Source organism: Podarcis vaucheri (genome assembly GCF_965113315.1).
Source record: "Podarcis vaucheri genome assembly, chromosome: 2".
Classification (NCBI taxonomy): Eukaryota; Metazoa; Chordata; class Lepidosauria; order Squamata; family Lacertidae; genus Podarcis; species Podarcis vaucheri.
This window is the reverse complement of record NC_138760.1, coordinates 125,599,224-125,617,839: the sequence shown is the minus strand read 5'-3', so window position 1 is coordinate 125,617,839 and position 18,616 is coordinate 125,599,224. Positions and strand designations below refer to the sequence as shown.

The 18,616-nt window shown below is 43.4% G+C and overlaps 2 protein-coding genes across 2 annotated transcripts in view; both read left to right on the top strand.

Annotated features, from left to right (window-relative positions):
- Positions 1 to 8,295, top strand: part of LOC309527547 (vomeronasal type-2 receptor 26-like) — a gene marked incomplete at its 5' end in the record, with an annotated part of 169,648 nt that extends 161,353 nt beyond the window's left edge. Inside the window, 5 exons of the mRNA XM_082214372.1 lie at positions 4,110 to 4,249; positions 5,314 to 6,108; positions 6,549 to 6,779; positions 7,010 to 7,136; positions 7,378 to 8,295. Coding sequence (XP_082070498.1) covers positions 4,110 to 4,249; positions 5,314 to 6,108; positions 6,549 to 6,779; positions 7,010 to 7,136; positions 7,378 to 8,276 — 2,192 coding nt within the window. The 3' untranslated portion in view covers positions 8,277 to 8,295. The remainder of the gene's footprint in view (positions 1 to 4,109; positions 4,250 to 5,313; positions 6,109 to 6,548; positions 6,780 to 7,009; positions 7,137 to 7,377) is intronic.
- On the top strand, positions 4,223 to 17,811 carry LOC309527546 (vomeronasal type-2 receptor 26-like; the record flags this gene model as incomplete). Its single annotated transcript, XM_082214371.1, has 9 exons — positions 4,223 to 4,249; positions 6,549 to 6,656; positions 7,378 to 7,419; positions 10,912 to 10,934; positions 12,004 to 12,295; positions 12,565 to 12,738; positions 14,382 to 14,609; positions 15,205 to 15,331; positions 16,901 to 17,811. The coding sequence occupies 9 exons, from the start codon at positions 4,223 to 4,225 to the stop codon at positions 17,809 to 17,811; spliced, it is 1,932 nt and encodes a 643-aa protein (XP_082070497.1).
- Positions 17,812 to 18,616: the final 805 nt, after the last annotated feature.

The window sequence follows — 18,616 nt, the reverse complement described above, 5'->3', positions numbered from 1 at the left end:
CTCATTGCAGGCCACTCCATAACTACATTATTAAGATGATTATTTATTTCTTGGATCACTGGGGACTTGTTACTGCCAACAGTCAATCGACACCTTCTCTGCCCTAACAAACTATTTGGTTGCCCCATTGACCTTGGCCAGTAGCTAAGTGCAAAATGTGCCTGGAGCCTGGCTAATTTTGAACACTGTAACACAGAACAAAGCTAAGACCATGGGACATTCAGAAAGTATGAAGCAATTCAGCTACATAAGAGCATGAATCACTCCCATGACCCTGAGCCCCCTCTTTCGCTTTGTGGAACGCACTGGGCTCCTTGGTATACTCCAGAGCTTAGGGCGAGGAAACTAAACTGGGAGACAGCTCAAATGTGAGTGGAGGGAAACGCCAGTAAATGCAACTGAGCGTGGGTGGAAGGAGATGGCACCTGTGTGATGGGTTTTGGAAATCACATGTAGGGAAAGTTCTGCTGCACTCATCTTCAGCTTGTGGGCTTCCCTTTGGGGCAACTCATTGGCCATTGTGATTACAGGATGCTGGACGTGATGAGCCTTTGGCCTGATCAGCTCCAAGCCTCTTAAGAGGGCAATAAAGATCAGTCAAACTTGTTTCTCTCTCTCTTAGAACCACGTCAGTCTATTCAGTAAACATGTTTTTCTCTTGCTCTGCACCTGCTCTTCTGAGGTTCCAGAGGAATCCTCTCTTCTCTTTACACTTCTCTGAGCCACCATGATTTCTTCTGATCCTCTAAGGGATCCACACACCCTCCGCTCTCAAATATTGCATTTGGGAACAATGAAGTAACATCACAATTAAGGGCAGTTGGTGGTTTACTTATTCCACTGCGTCTGTTCCACTTATCCCATGTGCCACAGAGTCCTTGGGGCCAATATATAGGGCAGGTGAAGAGGGGAGCTAAGTTTGTGCGAAGCTTAATCAGAACATAGGAAGCTGCCTTTTTGATCTGTACTATTTGCTGACTGGTAGTAGCTTTCCAGGAAGGGGACATCCTCAGCCATACCTGAAGAGGTGAGTCAGGATTGCACTTCTCACCTTCTGGGTGCAAAACAGATGCTTGTCCATTGAATTTTTGGCGCTTCCCCTCAACCCCCCCTTTGACATACAAATACACTTCCCTGTATTTGTAAAGTCGCTGCAGCTTCTGATTTGCAAGAATGTGGAGCTTCTTCTGAACAGCAGTTAGTGGGAGGAGGAACAGGCACAAGCAAAGTGTAGCCAAGAGACCCAGAATGTTAACATTATTTCTGGTGATGTCTCTCGCAAACTATGGGCTGCAGCAGAGGATAAAGTGCCCACCAACTGAGATCACCGATATACTTTCTGCTGTGAATTTTTACCAGCCAGCAGACCACCTCATTAGTGGAATCATATCTCCAAGATTCTTTGAAAAGCCACATTACTTCACCTTTTCCAGAAACCCCTTCATCAGAATTCATAGGTAAGTAATGATGTATTATATGCCTGTTGTTTGTGTCCATGGAGTTTTCTTGGCAGGGATACTGGAGTAGCTTGCTGGTTCCTGCTCCAGGTGGATCACGTTTGGTCAAAGCTCTCCACTATGATCTGTCCATCTTGGGTGGCCCTGCATGGCATAGCTCATAGCTTCTCTGAGTTATTCAAGCCCCTTTGCCACGGCAAGGCAGTGATCCATGAAGGGTGTTCTTGAAGCTACCAGCATGAGTTTGACCAAACTGTGGGAGACAGTGGAAGACAGGAGTGCCTGGCGTACTCTGGTCCATGGGGTCACAAAGAGCCGGACACGACTAAACAACCAAACAACAATGATGATGTAAATTATTTCCGCTTCCTTCCCACTCTCCAATTCTCTTGAAGTACCTGGGTCACCCCTGTTTTCTGGTAGCCCTGATAAATCATTGGTTCCTCTTTTTTTGTTGAGGAAGCATCTCATTCAGTGGGATGCAATACAACTGGGAGATCTGGGTAGGAAGATAATGTTACACAAAAGCACCTTTTGCTTATAAACCTATAATATGTAAATAGCTGAAGCTGTCATGGGTCCTTCCTACGGGTGGAAACAAGCATGGTTGTTAATATACTTTACTGTATTTTTTTTTTTTAAAAAAATAATATTTATTAAAGTTTCATAAACAATCAAAAGCTTCAAAATTTAAACATAGAATACAAAAACCAAAAAAGCTACAAAAATGAGAAAATACAAAACAAAACACATAGAGGTACACAATAAAGAACAGTTAACAGAATAGAAAAAAAGAAAAGAAGAAAAAACACCAAAAATCAAAACAGAAAAAAGATTAGTATTTTCATATCTTATACTTCATTCACTAGTTTCTTGACCTCCTCACACCTCCCTTTTTGTATTCCAGCTCAGATATTTAGATCAGCAAATCCTTACCCTCTATCACTTATCCTTACTCAGCATCTTAACCTAATAATAAATATATATTTTCCACCATTATCAATCCATATTTACATATTCTTATTAATCTTTTAACCAACACCGCTTGTTTTCAATCCAACATCCCTTTAACATTCATTAATTTTACAGTATTTCTGTAGATAGTCTTTAAATTCTTCTTCCACTGCCTCTTCTCCCTGGTCTCGGATTCTGCCAGTCATTTCTGCCAATTCCATGTACTCTATCACCTTCATCTACCATTCTTCCAGGGTAGGTAGATCTTGTGTCTTCCAATACTTTGCGATGAGTATTCTTGCTGCTGTTGTTGCATACATAAAAAAAATCCTGTCCTTCTTTGGCACCAATTGGCCGACTATGCCCAAGAGGAAGGCCTCTGGTTTCTTCCGGAAGGTATATTTAAATACCTTTTTCATTTCATTATAGATCATCTCCCAGAAAGCCTTAATCTTTGGGCACGTCCACCAAAGGTGAAAGAATGTACCTTCGGTCTCTTTACATTTCCAACATTTATTTTCAGGCACATGATAGATTTTTGCAAGCTTGACTGGGGTCATGTACCACCTATAGATCATTTTCATAATATTCTCTCTTAGGGCATTGCATGCCGTAAATTTTATACCTGTGGTCCACAACTGTTCCCAGTCAGCAAACATAATGTTATGTCCAACATCTTGTGCCCATTTAATCATAGCAGATTTAACCGTCTCATCCTGAGTGTTCCATTTTAACAGCAAGTTATACATTCTTGAAAGTATCTTTGTTTTAGGATCTAACAGTTCTGTTTCCAACTTTGATTTTTCCACCTGGAAGCCAATTTTTTTAATCTAAATTAAAGGTCTCTCTTATTTGGTAATAGTGAAGCCAGTCTCGCACTTTATCTTTTAGTTTCTCAAAACTCTGCAATTTCAATTTGTTTTATTTAAATATTTTTGTATGTCTGTTCACTTGGTGAAAAGCAGTGCTTCAAAGTATTTTATAATGCAATTTAAGTAATTGGTAGTAGTTTTGATGTGTGCTGCTCTCCAAAGAATAACTTGTTCTCTGAAATGTAGGAAATGCTGTGCAATGTGTTTGAGCTGCAGGTCTTCTGTAGTAAGTGATGTTGGAACTGCACAATTATTTCACCCACGCACAACAAAATGTATGCAGCTGCAAATTGTAAATGACTACTGTGCTTCGTCATGTGCAAAGCAGCCTGTGGGCTCAGTTTGGCTCCAGGACCATTTTCTCTGGCTCCCAGCACAGCCCAACATAGCTAAGACTTATTGGCTGCTCTGTGGGGCTGCTCTTCCCATGTCCCCATTAGAAATATGCAGATCATTATTTGGGAACCCGTTGTGAGACATTGCCTGGGAGGTCGTTTGATACAGTGATGGCTGCTAACCACTGGACCTGGAGGGCATCTGAGATCAACAGAAAAGGCGCTGATTTGTGTTCCGGTTTCCCCTCCTCTCTCCCCCTTACTTTGATTATTACAAAAAGAATGTGACTTTCATTTTCACGGAATTGATGGTAACTGTGTGACACACCATTTTTGCAGCTGGGTGGATGGGAGGAGCGCACATGTTCTTTCATTCTCCCTTGCTATTCAGGAAATAAATAATAACCCCAGGCTCTTACCAAACATCACACTTGGCTATAGCATTTATGATACCAGTTTTCAGGGAGGAATGACTTCCGATGCCCTGATAGACCTGTTTGCTGGTGGGGAAATCAATATTCCAAACTACAGGTGTGGAAGACAGAAAAAGCTGTTGGCTGTTCTTGAAGCGGGTGAATCCGACATCTCCACACACATTGCAAGCATGTTGGGCATCTACAAGATCCCACAGGTAAGAACTGGGTGCAGGTCCTCCTCAGATGCCAACCCTGCTATAACATACATTGTTGCCAGGTTCTGCATAGCAGTGTTCCATATTCGATGGATGGTGACCTGTGCCATAAACTAGATTTAATGAACACCCATATTGGCCTCATTGAGGGGCAGTATTTCAATATGAGTAGGAAAATGAGAGTACCCCTAGACATTTTTTTTAAAAAAAGCACTGGCCATTTCTGTTTATATACTAACCTTTTATGCTCTTCCATTTTTTAAAATACTCCCAACCCTTCTTTTAGATTCTTATAGTCTTCTGTTTTAATAATTTTAGCTTTCCAAAATGTTTTACAGGTTTTAAATGATTGTTCCCCACCCTACTTATGCTGGTCTATGACTGTAATAAAGATTGGATTGGGTTTAGGTCCAACACACCTGGCAACGTATGCCACAGTAGGGAAAACTTGGGATGATGTAACAGATTTTACATTGTAAAGGTAAAGGGACCCCTGACCATTAGGTCCAGTCGTGGCCGACTCTGGGGTTGCGGCGCTCATCTCGCTTTATTGGTCGAGGGAGCTGGCGTACAGCTTCCGAGTCCTGTGGCCAGCATGACTAAGCCGCTTCTGGCGAACCAGAGCAGCACAGGGAAACGCCGTTTACCTTCCCGCCGGAGTGGTACCTATTTATCTACTTGCACTTTGATGTGCTTTCAAACTGCTAGGTGGGCAGGAGCAGGGACTGAGTAATGGGAGCTCACCCCGTCATGGGGATTCAAACTGCCGACCTTCTGATTGGCAAGTCCTAGGCTCTGTGGTTTAACCCACAGTGCCACCCGCGTCCCACTTTACATTGTACGATGCTTTAAATCATTGTCTTTCATGAAGTGAGGAACCATATTTAGAGATTATTGCAATTAAGAGTTATAAAAATTGATTATTATTTTTTAAAAATTACTATATTAAAAACACAGACACCATGTAAGGTTTGCTCCAATTAAATTTGCCCTCCTCTTTCACATAGAAGTATCCACTCTTAGTCCTGAAAATCAAATCACCAGTCTCTTTCTTTCCTCACCAGCTCAGTTATGGCTTTGTTCTTAATGATAAAGCCCAGTTCCCTTTTGTCTACTGGATGACTCCAAAGCAAGAAACTCAGTACCAGGGGGTGGTCCAACTCCTCCTGCATTTCCGGTGGACGTGGGTCGGCCTCTTTGCTCCAGACAATGACAACGGAGAAAGGTCCCTGAGTACCTTGACGCCTCTGATGATCAAAAAGGAAATTTGTATTGCCTTTACCGAAAGAGTAGAACATAAGACTTGGCTCTGGATACCCCATGAACTACCTGCCATATGGAGAGAAGTCAATGTATTTGTTTACACTGCAGATTCTCAGTATGGACTTTTTATCATCATAGAGGTGGAATCCTTACTTCAAAGGGGACAGTGTGGAGGAGGGAAAGTCTGGATAACCACAGGTCTTCAGAACAAACTTGGATCATGCAGTACCGACTGCTTCCGATATGCCCATGGCTCTTTGTCCTTTGTAATGAAGACCAAAAAAAAGACGAACAAGGACTATTATGGGCCAGTGACCTCGCTTAGTTTAAGCTGCTCAGAAAAAATATTTGATTGTTCATATTCAATGCCGGACTTGTCTGTGAGGGGTTTGACAAAATGCAGGGAGCAGGAGAGTCTGAGGTTGCTGCCCCAAGAAGACATTGAGAGAATCCAGTCGCAAGACAGCTACGTCAATTACTTGAGTATCCAAACTGTGGTTCGGGCCTTGAACGCAGCATATTCATCCAGATCCAAGTGGATTTCAATTAGGGGAGGAAAAGGCAGGTTGGAACTTCAAAGGCTATGGTCATGGCAGGTATGTTCATTCAATATTACAAAATGCAGTTCATTGTCCCAGCTCTGGAATCACTATGCTAGGACCACAGGAAGCGGCCTTTAACAGCCATACCATTGTTCTACCTAGCTGAGTATTGTCTACCTTGACACACCAGCAGTTGTTCTGCACAGTTTTTGGAAGGGAAACTTTTCCAGCTCTGCCTGGAGATGAAATAGGAGATTGAATTTGGGACCTTCTGAGAGCAAAGCAGATGCTCTTCATATAGCAAATTTATAAGCCACCTTTCATCACATCAATGTATCCCTGGGTGGTTTCCATAAGAATGCAATGAAGAAAAAATAGGAATGAAATTAAAATTAATCCAATCACATTGTTTTCACCTGCTGGCAGAAATCCATCCAGAGTCCCAGTTGTGGTTTTATGTTCTCTCAATGCTGGAGTTTCCTCTGTCATTCCAGCTTCATCCTTTCTTGAAAGAAGTCCGCTTCTATACTAATACTTCAGCTGATGGACAGTACTTGGATGAGGATGGGGCAGTGGCTGCTGACTTCGATATTGTGAATCTGGTGCTGTTTCCCAACAGTTCTCTTGCTAGAGTGAAGATTGGGAGAATAAATAGACAGGGGTCCTCAAATATGAAGTTCACTATTAATCCGGAAGCAATTGTATGGCCCAATCTATTTAAGAAGGTAGGGGAAATTATATCTGTCATTTTATTAACTATGGCATCTGCCATGCTCTAACAACATTTTGAATAATACATATGATGCTTGGACTGCAATCTTGTGCTCACTTCTCTGCAGCTAAGCCCCAATGAGAATAATGGGACCTGCTCTTGAGTAAACAGGTATAAACTTTAATCCAAAAGCACAATTGCTACTGACACTTTCTCCTTGGCGTTCAATCTCTTTACGTCTAGATAGTTCCTTGTTCAAGATGCACAGAAAGCTGTCTCCCAGGATTTGCCAAAAAGGTTCAGGAAGGGAAGCCGCCATGCTGCTATGATTGTGCTCCCTGCTCAGAAGGAACCATCTCCACTCAGGAAGGTAGGGGTAAGGACCTTGGATAGGAGGATGGGGCTAATTTCTGAGTCACTCCAAACATGTTGTTAGTAATGGCATCTCATGAATGAAATACCATCTTCAGGGAGGGCTCCCCTGTTCCCACCCCCAGCACCAGGAAATTTTATTTGCCCATGTGGTCAAGCATGTAGAATTGAAACAGCATAAGACCATTGTAGGTGTGTGACTGATATTAAGTTACTGAAGTGTCTTTTCCTCTATGCAGATGCTGATGAATGCACCAGTTGTCCAGAAGATCAGCATCCAAGTGAGGACCGAGATCAATGTATCCCCAAAGCGATCACCTTCCTGTCCTATGAGGAATATTTGGGGAGCCTCCTAGCTTTCCTTTCTCTCTTCTTATCCTTAACCACAGGCTTTGTGTTAGGAATCTTCATTAAATACAAAGAAACTCCCATAGTCAAAGCCAACAACAGGGACCTTTCCTACATCCTCCTCATCTCTCTTCTGCTTTCCTTTTTGTCCTCCTTCCTCTTCATTGGAAGGCCAAGAAAAGCCACCTGCCTTCTCCGTCAAACAGCATTCAGCAATATCTTCTCAGTTGCTGTCTCTTCTGTGCTAGCAAAAACCATCACTGTGGTGCTGGCCTTCCTGGCCACTAAGCCAGGGAACAGGGTAAGGAGATGGCTGGGGAAGAGTCTGGCCAACTCCATTGTCATTTCCTGTTCCAGTGTCCAAGTTCTCATCTGCACCATCTGGCTGGGGGCCTCTCCTCCATTTCCAGACTCTGACATGCATTCCCAGCTTGGAGAGATCATCCTGCAATGCAATGAAGGGTCTGTGCTCATGTTTTATGGCTCCCTCAGCTACATGGGCTTCCTGGCTGCCATCTGCTTCATGGTGGCTTTCCTGGCCAGGAAGCTGCCTGGAAATTTCAATGAAGCCAAGCTGATCACCTTCAGCATGCTAGTATTCTGCAGTGTTTGGCTCTCCTTTGTGCCCACCTACCTGAGCACAAAGGGGAAATACATGGTAGCCGTGCAGAACTTCTCTATTTTGGCCTCTAGTGCTGGGCTTCTAGGCTGCATCTTCATTCCCAAGTGCTACATTATTATACTGAGGCCAGATCTGAACATGAGAGAGCATCTGACAAGAAAAAACTGAGCATGATATTTGATTCTCAGCTCTAAGGGTATCGTAGAATTGTAGCATTTGAAGTTCACACCGGAATCTCGACTGGGACCACATCTTGTTGTTGGGATTAAGGATTGTTGTTGTTAAGGATGTAATAGAATCAAGAAAATAGTTAAAAAGTCTCATGGGAATCTACACATTTATGAATAGTTTGGAGAAGAGAAATATTTTCTGCTAATGAGTCTTGATGAGGGGCAAAAGCACTACAAGAAAATTTAGTACATGGAAGAACATTACTTGAAGTTTTGGTTTGGGTCATTGAGTTTTGGTAGTCAGGAAGGAGATGGGTGGTCTTTGGAGAAGTAAAGTTGTCAGACTCAGACAGGACGAAATGGGAACAGTTGGATACATGTGATGACCTCAATAAGGCAGGGCTTTTTTTTAGCTGGAACTCACAGGAACTGAGTTCTGGCACCTCTCAGGTGGGCACCATTGGCATTATAAGAGAAAGAAGGGTGAGTTCCAGCATTAATCTTTCTAGAAAAATAGCACTGCATGTAGACATGCCCTGGTATTTATGCTAACCAAAGGGAACGTGAACAATTTGACATCAGAAACAATGCTTGGCAAAAGCAAATGGAAAGTACAGAAGCTGGTGTTTTTATGCCAAGAGGTTGTCTCCTCCTCCGAAATAGCTACATCTGACAGAATCGGCCTCTCTGGAAATGTATTTGCTGTTTTGCATGTGTCAGTTTATATTGCTCTCTGTTGCTCTTACCTTCAGATTTCTTGTCTGTATTAGGGATTCAGATTCCCGAAATAAAATCTCCTTTTATCACCTATTTCTGGTGTCTTCCTGTATGGTCCTAATTCACCAGTCTAGAACCAGTTTAGAATCTTTGTGATCAGTGGAAGAAACTGTCTGCAGTCAGACATCTCAGTTTGATTATGTGCCAATACAAATAACACCCTTTTTTTGCTAGGATGTATGTATGTGAGTATGTGGGTGCGGGTGGTGCTGTGGGTTAAACCACAGAGCCTAGGACTTTTCAATCAGAAGGTTGGCGGTTCAAATCCCCACAACGAGGTGAGCTTCCGTTGCTCGGTCCCAGCTCCTGCCAACCTAGCAGTTCGAAAGCACGTCAGAGTGCAAGTAGATAAATAGGTACCGCTCCGGCGGGAAGGTAAACGGCGTTTCCAGAAGTGGCTTAGTCATGCTGGCCACATGACCCAGAAGCTGTACGCCGGCTCCCTCGGCCAGTAAAGCGAGATGAGCACCACAACCCCAGAGTCAGCCACGACTGGACCTAATGGTCAGGGGTCCCTTTACCTGTATGTATGTATGTATGTATGTAGACACAGACACAGTCAAAGGATCATATTCCCCCTTTGAACTAAATGTTTTAAAAAAAATATTCCTCAGTGGTTTTAAGTTCTTCCATTAAATAAAATAAATTGTATAGACCATTAAAAAAACACCTCTAAGTTGTTTACATGAAATAAACAATTTGTTTACAAGTTCTGCCCTGCCTGTGACCTTCCCAGAAGTGTCTGATACACCAATGGGAGGTAAAGGTAAAGGTAAAGGGACCCCCGACCATTAGGTCCAGTCGTGGCCGACTCTGGGGTTGCGGTGCTCATCTCGCTTTATTGGCTGAGGGAGCCGGTGTACAGCTTCCGGGTCACGTGGCCAGCATGACTAAGCCACTTCTGGCAAACCAGAGCAGCGCACAAAAACACTGCTTACCTTCCCGCCTGGAGTGGTACCTATTTATCTACTTGCACTTTGACGTGCTTTCGAACTGCTAGGTGGGCAGGAGCTGTGACCGAGCAACGGGAGCTCACTCCATCATGGGGAGTCGAACCGCCGACCTTCTGATCGGCACGTCCTATGCTCTGTGGTTTAACCCACAGCGCCACCCGCTGGATGCTTAAATAGATGGTCTAATCCACTTGCAGGGCTCTCCTTAGGTTCTTGTGGGCAAAGTTCAGGCCCAACTCCCCACCCTTTGACTCCTGTCAAACTTTGAAAATGCACACAGCAAACATGTATGAGCCATGCAAAGATTGCAGGAAGTTGCAGAGACTAATCTTCTACCACGTATAATTATCAAAATCATAGTGATTTATTCTCCAGAAAGCTCAAGAGATATTTTTGGAGATGACCTAAGCATGAGAATCAACAAGAGCAAGATGTTATTCATTGTACTCTGCCTGAAAAACAGTTTGGTGCAGATAATATTTCCTGTGTTGGAGTCAGACAGAGCTGAGATTCAGAGCAGGTGAAGGATGGGACGGGAGCAGGAGATGGCTGCATGACATTTAATTCTGCCTTAGCTGAACCCCACCCAGACTGGGAGAGCCACTGCAGCTTGGGTCTTGCAAGAGCTTTTGACTTCTGCTGTGCTGGCTCTGGAGGTGAGAGGAGCTACTGACAAGAGATGTAGAAGGCAGAGGCAGAATGAGATCCCTGCTGCTTCTGTTGCTGCTTCTGCTGCTAATGATGCCCCATGGAGTCTATGGGAACCTGAAGGCCAAATGCCCCTTGAATCTCATCAGGGATCAGAATAAAGCACGCAGTTACTACCGGCCTGGAAACTTCTTTATTAGTGGGATCATACCTTCAAAATATATTCTTGAGCAACTTCCATATGTTTTTTCCCAGACCCCCTCCACCAAGATTGAGAGGTAAGTAATTAAATGCAGGTGGTTGTCATGTTTGTCCACCTCCACCCCAATAGCTCCTCAGGGCAATAGCCCCAGTTACAGGGGTTTGGAGCCTGTAGCAACACACTAGAATGGAAATGAACCTAACCAGATATCCTAACGTGGCATTAAATTATTTCACGTGTAGGAAGGGTGTGAGGATGTAGTGAGATCCAGGTGGTTTCCAAGATGCTGTGATTTTATTTTATTTTTATTTGCACAATTTATATACAGCTTAATTAAAATCATCTCTAAGGTATGCAGCAGTAAACCAACAGCAGTTCATGTTGAAACTTCTCTTAGGTATATTAAAGTTTTCCTCCTCCATTCCAATCCACTTCCCTTTTGTGCCGTGTCTTCTTCAATTACAAGCCTGAGGCTAGAGACTGTCTTAAAAAAGAAATGCTAAATTGCTCTGGGTGATTTAGATAAAATAAAACAGGTCAGAGGACTTCCTGATTAGTGGGTTCAGGTCTCCAAAATATTCAACTCTCTCTCTTTCTCTCTTTCTCTCTCACACACCTTCAACCCACCAGGATTTTTTCTTAAGTGATCATGACGCCAGTGGTCAGTCTGGGAGAAAGACTCTCCCACCTTGAACCCTGTATTGCCTTTTGAAAAATAGTTGAACAATTTACACAGACCTTCCTTTGAAGCAACCCTTCGGAAGCTGCCATGACCACTGAAGGAAATGCAGCCTTTCCTGCAATTTCCCAGCATTTCACAAACTTTTCAGATGAAATTGTTTTTACTAATACTTATTTGAAGATGACCTGGCCACATGACCCGGAAGCTGTACGCCGGCTCCCTCAGCCAGTAAAGCGAGATGAGCGCCGCAACCCCAGAGTCGGCCACGACTGGACCTGATGGTCAGGGGTCCCTTTTCCTTTTTATTTGAAGATGAAGTGCTTCTATACTCCTGAAATGGAGCATAAACCTCCCAATATTTATATACATGTAATAATTTGTGGATCAAATAATGTTTTTGTTCATTTGTTAACAAATTGTGAATAGCAGTTTAATTTTTTTTAATTGGTATATTTTTTTGCAGTGTCTCACCTATGTTCTACTGGCACATATTGTCCTACTTGTTCACCATCCAGGAGATAAACCAAGATCTCAGGCTCTTACCTAACATCACCCTGGGCTACAATATTTTTGAGAACCACTTTGATGCAAGGTTGACTTCTGACGCCATGCTAGACCTTCTTGCAGGTGGGGGAAGCAATGTCCCAAACTATAACTGCAGGAAATGGAATAAGCTGCTGGCTGTTCTTGAACAAGCCAATTCTGTCATCTCAAAGGAGATTTCAGCTATGTCAAGAATCTACAAAATCCCACAGGTAGGAACGGTGGCTCCATGGAGGGACAGAGGAGAATTTCAACCCCAGTGCAGTTGGGAAGGGGCAATAAAACATGAGAAAATCCTGAGCTGTAACGGCTCCTTTTTCAAAATTTAGCTTTAACCAACCTGTCACCCTCCCCTCGGATGTTTCAGACTGCAACTTCCATCAGCCACAGCTAGCATAAATCTTGTTAGATATTTATCATTTCAGGTTAATAAAAATCTGTTCCTGAGAGCAAAGCACACCACTTTTTCTTTTCTCAATAGGTCAGTTATGCCTTCATTGCCCAGGTTCTTGAAGATAAAATCCAGTTCCCTTTTGTCTACCGGATGGTCCCCAAAGAAGAAGCTCAGCGCCAGGGCATTCTCAAGTTGCTCCTGCAATTTGGATGGACATGGATTGGCCTCCTTGCTCCAGACAATGACGGCGCAGAAAGATTTGTGAGTGCCTTGACACCTCTGCTGATCAGCAGTGGAATTTGCATTGCCTTGTCAAAAAGATTTCCAGAAAAGGATGTATTTAAAATGTTCAGCCCAAATGAGCCTTTTGCCATCTGGAGACAAGCCAGAGTATTTGTTTGCTACATAACAACTCAAACGGGACTTGGTATAATCTTTTCAGTACAAGAAGCACTTGAGAAACAAATTGGGCCAAAAGTCTGGATCACAACGGCTTTTCAAGACATCAACTTTATCTTTTCTTTACATCCTTTTTTCTTCAAGTACATCCATGGTTCTTTGTCCTTTGTAATGAAGACTAAAATAAAGAGCACGAAACATATCTACTATGAACCAAGGTCCCATTTCCTTAACCAGTTTTGGGAGGAAGCTTTCCATTGTTCCTATTCAAAGCATGTGTTGTCTATGAAAGGCCGGACAAGATGCAGAGAGGAGGAGAAACTGGAGCCTTTGCCCAGAGAAGAGCTGGAAAGAGTCCTGTCTCAAGACAGCTACGGCACTTACTTCAATGTCCAAGCTGTGGCATATGCCTTAAATGCTGCATATTCATCTAGATCAAGGTGGATTATGATGGCAGGTGGAAAAAAGGAAGAGGAATTTCTGAGGCTGCAATCATGGCAGGTATTATCTTTCCTTGCAATCCATCGACCCAGCTGTAGAATCCAATTTAGTAGCAAAAAATGTTGCAGTGAATGTAATTGTTCATTCCTTCCAGAACTAACTGTTTACTGGAACTTCAGCAGATGAACAATGTACAGTGGTACCTTGGTACTTGAACGGCTTGGCTCCTGAACAAATCGGCTCCCAAACTCCGCAAACCCAGAAGTGAGTGTTCCGGTTTGCGAATGTTTTTCGGAAGCCGAACGTCCAACACAGCTACCGCTTGAGTGCAGGAAGCTCCTGCAGCCAATCGGAAGCCACGCCTTGGTTTTCGAACGGTTTTGGGAGTCGAATGGACTCCCAGAATGGATTAAGTTTAAGAACCAAGGTACCAATGGAAACAGTTAAGCTTTTACAACCTGACAGTAACACTGTCTGTACTTAATTGCCTCTGTGAGTTATTGCCTTCATTGTCTGGGTCAGAGCTCCTGAACCGCTTTGATGTTGAGTGTTGCTCTGCTGTTTTACTGGCACCAAGGAAGTGTGCTGGGCACCACAGAGTGCACTCAAGAAGCTTGGCAAAGTGGCATGTCCCAAACACACGCTGGTGCTCACTATGGATAGCCACGTCAAGGGCTTAACTGGATTGGCCCCCAGAATTGTAGAATAATCTTCACTAGAGATAGTGTGGATCCCTTCCAACTCCAAGATTCTATTATTTTAAGGGCATTCCTGGGCACTGATTTTTAGGACTACCTTGGTTAAACACTTTGGATACCTATAGTCCTCGTGGGTTAAAAAAAATATTTTATTGCCTTTGTATTGCTCTTATTCTGCTCAGCAGCTAGCTGTTTTATATGAAAGGTGGTCTATAAATGTTTTAATCGATAACATATCAAGAGGGCTTATGGTCTACACAAGATGTTCACTGTCCACAATTCATAAGAGCTCAATGGGAATAAGACTGAGATCTCCAACATGGTTCCATGCTTCCTTAATGCTGCTGGTTTCTCCTGTCATTCCAGCTTCACCCTTTCTTGAAAGAAGTCCAATGCTTAAATACTTCTCTGGGCACACTGTGTTTGGATAAGAATGGGGAGCTGCCAACTGACATTCATATTGAGAACTGGGTGTTGTTTCCTAATCAGTCTCGTGTTAGAGTGAAGATTGGGAGTCTAGAGAGAGAGGTGTCGACTGGCATAAAGTTTAGCATTAACCCAGAAACCATTGAGTGGCCCAAGCCATTTAAGAAGGTAGGGGATATAACAAAGGGGGGGGGGCTAGGAAAGCGTGCTTAACACTTGTCCTTGTGAGAATGACCGCCCCCCACATCAAATGGGGGGCGCCTTTTGCGTGGCCATGAGCAGCCCTCCGGGTCCCAGTGCTGCTCACAGTAGTACGGGCTGGCTTCGCCCTCCCCAGGCTGCATACCTGGAGGTCTCCACCTACCTCAGTCAATCGCCCAATCCTGCCTGGGGAGGCGTTGCCAGGGGATCGGCCAGGTAGGGGGAGGGACCGCCCTGCCCACACAATGGAAGGTGAAACTTACCTGCGAAGTGAGAATGCTGCAAAACAGCAAGATCCTGAAACTAGAAACAATGTGTTTCCCAGACACTTTCCCCCAGCTACTGCTACAGTTTTCTTATTGCTGTTATTATGTTTTGGGGTGTGTGTGTGTGTGTGTGCATCCTTTCTTTGCTGTTTCCAAGTGCTCCCCATAAAATAGTGGGTGGAATCAGCTGGACTAGGGATGCTGTTGCGTCCTTACCAGATTCTCTGAGTGAATTCCATTGTCAAAAATGCTACTAACACTCTTTCCTTAATGTACCTTCTTTTCTTAATGGTTAGACTGTGCCTCGCTCCAGGTGCACCAAAAGCTGCCACCCTGGGTATGCCAAGGTGGTTCAAGAAGGAAAGGTGGTTTGCTGTTATGCTTGCGCTCCCTGTGCAGAAGGGACGATCTCCGCTCAGAGAGGTAGGTGACTCAAAGGGAGAGGAGATTCCTTGGGAGAATAAGGACAGTGAGTTCATTTAGTTATTTTATAATGTGCTCTCAGTTATCAAAGAACAAGAACAATGCCTGTCAGGGGCTGGACTTAGGAGGAATGGTGGGGACCACCCCCCCTTCCCCAGAACCTTCCAGAGAAGAGGAGAGAGTATAGATTTAGAACAGTGGCTTGCGGAAGGCCATAGTTCAGAAGCTGCAGAGAGGCGAGGCTGGGACATATTGGAAGAGGAACAGCAGGAAGAAGCAGCACCAGGGGAGAGACAGCTGACAGACTCAGTGTCTTTGGAAAGCATTAATGACTCCCCCCCCCGGACCAGACATGCATTAAAGGTAGTAGAACAGAAAGCTCTGAGGCAGAAAGCTCAGATTAACCAACACAAGGGTGACGTAGAATAGGAGAGACGGAAGGGGTGGGACTTTACTTGGAACAACACCGTTATCCTAGATAGAAGGCATTCCTTCATCTCTCTCTCTGTGCGTAGTGAATAAATTACTTGGTAAGAAATGTTTTTTGGTTTATCTGCTTCTTGGCTGCCACCATGGGAGGGATGGAATTCCCTGAAGCCTGACAACGCCCAAAAGAAACAATTTTTTTATTTAAAAAAAATGTTTAGAAAACCCTGACAAAATAGTGAAGAATAACAAATTTTAAAGACAATGAAAGCACAATATGAAATAAAGAATGCATAATAGGAAAATGATTACAATATGAATAATTTTGAGGGAAATAATATGAGCATTTCATGGAAGAAATTTGAAAGTATTTGGATTAGCTACTGTATTAAAGGTATAATAAGAAATCATATGTAAAAAGTGAAGCATGAGAAGGCAATTTTTAACACTCTTCCACCAGTCCAGCTTACATAAAATTTATCCAAGATGAAGGAGAAATACAGTATACACCTCACAGGTTTGCTGTGAGGATGAAAAGGGAAGGAGAGAACCACGCATGCCATCTGCAGCTCCTTGGCAGAAAGGCGGGAGGGAAATGGAGGAAATAAATAATCAAATAAAAAACAAACTGTTAAAGGTCAAGTTGAAGAGAAGCATCTTCAGCATCAGCCAAAACTGTACAACGCAAGACGAAGATGCCAGAAATGCTTCTGTGGGGAGGTTGTTGCCCCTCAGCTTTAACCTACAAGATTGTCTTGGCAATAAAAAGTGGGGGGAAACCCATGTGTGCCACCTCCATCTCCTTGCAGGAAAGACAGGATGCAAGTGTAAACATCAAATAAGCAAATGAAAAATTGTTTGCCTCTCTTTCCCTACTCCACATTCTTATTCATTCAGTTCAATTGTATTGTTTTTATTATTGCTTGTTAGCCGCCCTGAGCCCAGCCTTTGCTGGGGAGGGCAGGGTATAAATAAATTATTATTATTATTATTATTATTATTATTATTATTATTATTATTATTATTATTATTATTATTATTTCCTGACCTCTCTCATATTGGTATCTTTCTCCAAAACGCAATAGAACAAAAGTGGCTGATGGAATTAAGTAGTGCTGAAGCCACTCTTTTTCTCCTCCTCAGATGCAGAACATTGCACCAAATGTCCAGAAGACCAATATCCAAACAAGGACCGAGATCACTGCATTGCCAAGATTATTACTTTCCTATCATATAAAGAACATTTGGGGATCCTCCTGACTTCCTTGGCTCTCTTTCTGTCCTTAACCACAGGCTTTGTGTTAGGAATCTTCATTAAATACAAGGAAACTCCCATAGTCAAAGCCAACAACAGGGACCTCTCCTACATCCTCCTTGTCTCCCTCCTGCTGTCCTTTTTGTCCTCCTTCCTCTTCATTGGCTGTCCCACAAAAGTCACCTGCCTCCTTCAACAAGCAGCCTTCAGCACCATCTTCTCAGTTGCTGTCTCTTCTGTGTTGGCTAAAACCATTATGGTGGTACTGGCCTTCTTGGCCACAAAGCCAGGAAACAGGGTGAGGAGATGGCTTGGGAAGAGTCTGGCCAATTCCATTGTCATTTCTTGTTCCAGTGTCCAAATGGTCATTTGCATCATCTGGCTAGGGATCTCTCCCCCATTTCCAGACTCTGACAAGCACTCCCAGGCTGGAGAGATCATCCTGCAGTGCAATGAAGGGTCTGTGTTCATGTTTTATGGTTCCCTTAGCTACATGGGCTTCTTGTCTACCATCTGCTTCATGGTGGCTTTCCTGGCAAGGAAGCTGCCTGGAGCCTTCAATGAAGCCAAGCTGATCACCTTCAGCATGCTGGTCTTCTGCAGTGTTTGGGTGTCCTTTGTGCCCACCTATCTAAGCACAAAGGGAAAATACATGGTAGCCGTGCAGATCTTCTCTATCTTGGCCTCTAGTTCTGGGCTTCTGGGCTGCATCTTCATGCCCAAGTGCTACATTATTGTGCTGAGGCCTGTTCTGAATACAAAAGAGCACCTGACAACAAAAACTAATAATGGTATCTGATTCTTAAATTAATCAATGTTGACAATGGCCTGCCCTGTAGAAATTAAACACACATAACTGTTTCTGGATTAAAGCTTCATAAACTCTGACTCTCTCTCTTCATTCTGCATAAATTTTGAATAATGGAAAGGAATGTCTCGACTTAATGTTTTATATTATTTCTTTATCAGAGCCTGATTCCCACTAGAGACCTTCCAGCCACTTTGGTCTTTATACTGCTCAGGTTCACCTGGCTCACCCTAGTTTTGCACAGTCTTGTTTTCTAAATAATATTGTGCATTGTTGGCATGTTTACGTCATCATTATAGCATCTTCCAGTTATGCTATTGGCAAAACCTATTTGGTGTTTCGCAACTTTCTGACTAGTTGCAGGACCTTAGCCAGACCTAGCAGAGTACACGCAGAATCCATGGAAGCAATTGGCAACTTGGCAACTTGGCTGCAGACAGGATAGACAAAGCAGGAACTAGGAACTTGTAGTTAGGTGTTATATACAGTGGAGTATTTACAGGAACAGAACACGTATCTTATGCTAGCTCTCTCTGACACGACTCACAACTCCCACACTGACATACACTGAACCACTGAACTCACGGACTCTGAACTACCAGTTAGTAGGCCATTGGTTATCACTCCCTTGAGAGAGCTTGACCAATCAGGGAGCAGTCTCCATGTCTCTGTTATCACCAGGCAGACTTACTCCTTCAGATTGCCTTCTGACTGTCTGCCAAACCTTAATTGACTCTGTGTGAGTAGCTGCACGTACACAGTTTCCCAACATATACCATGATTCCCACTCCAAAGC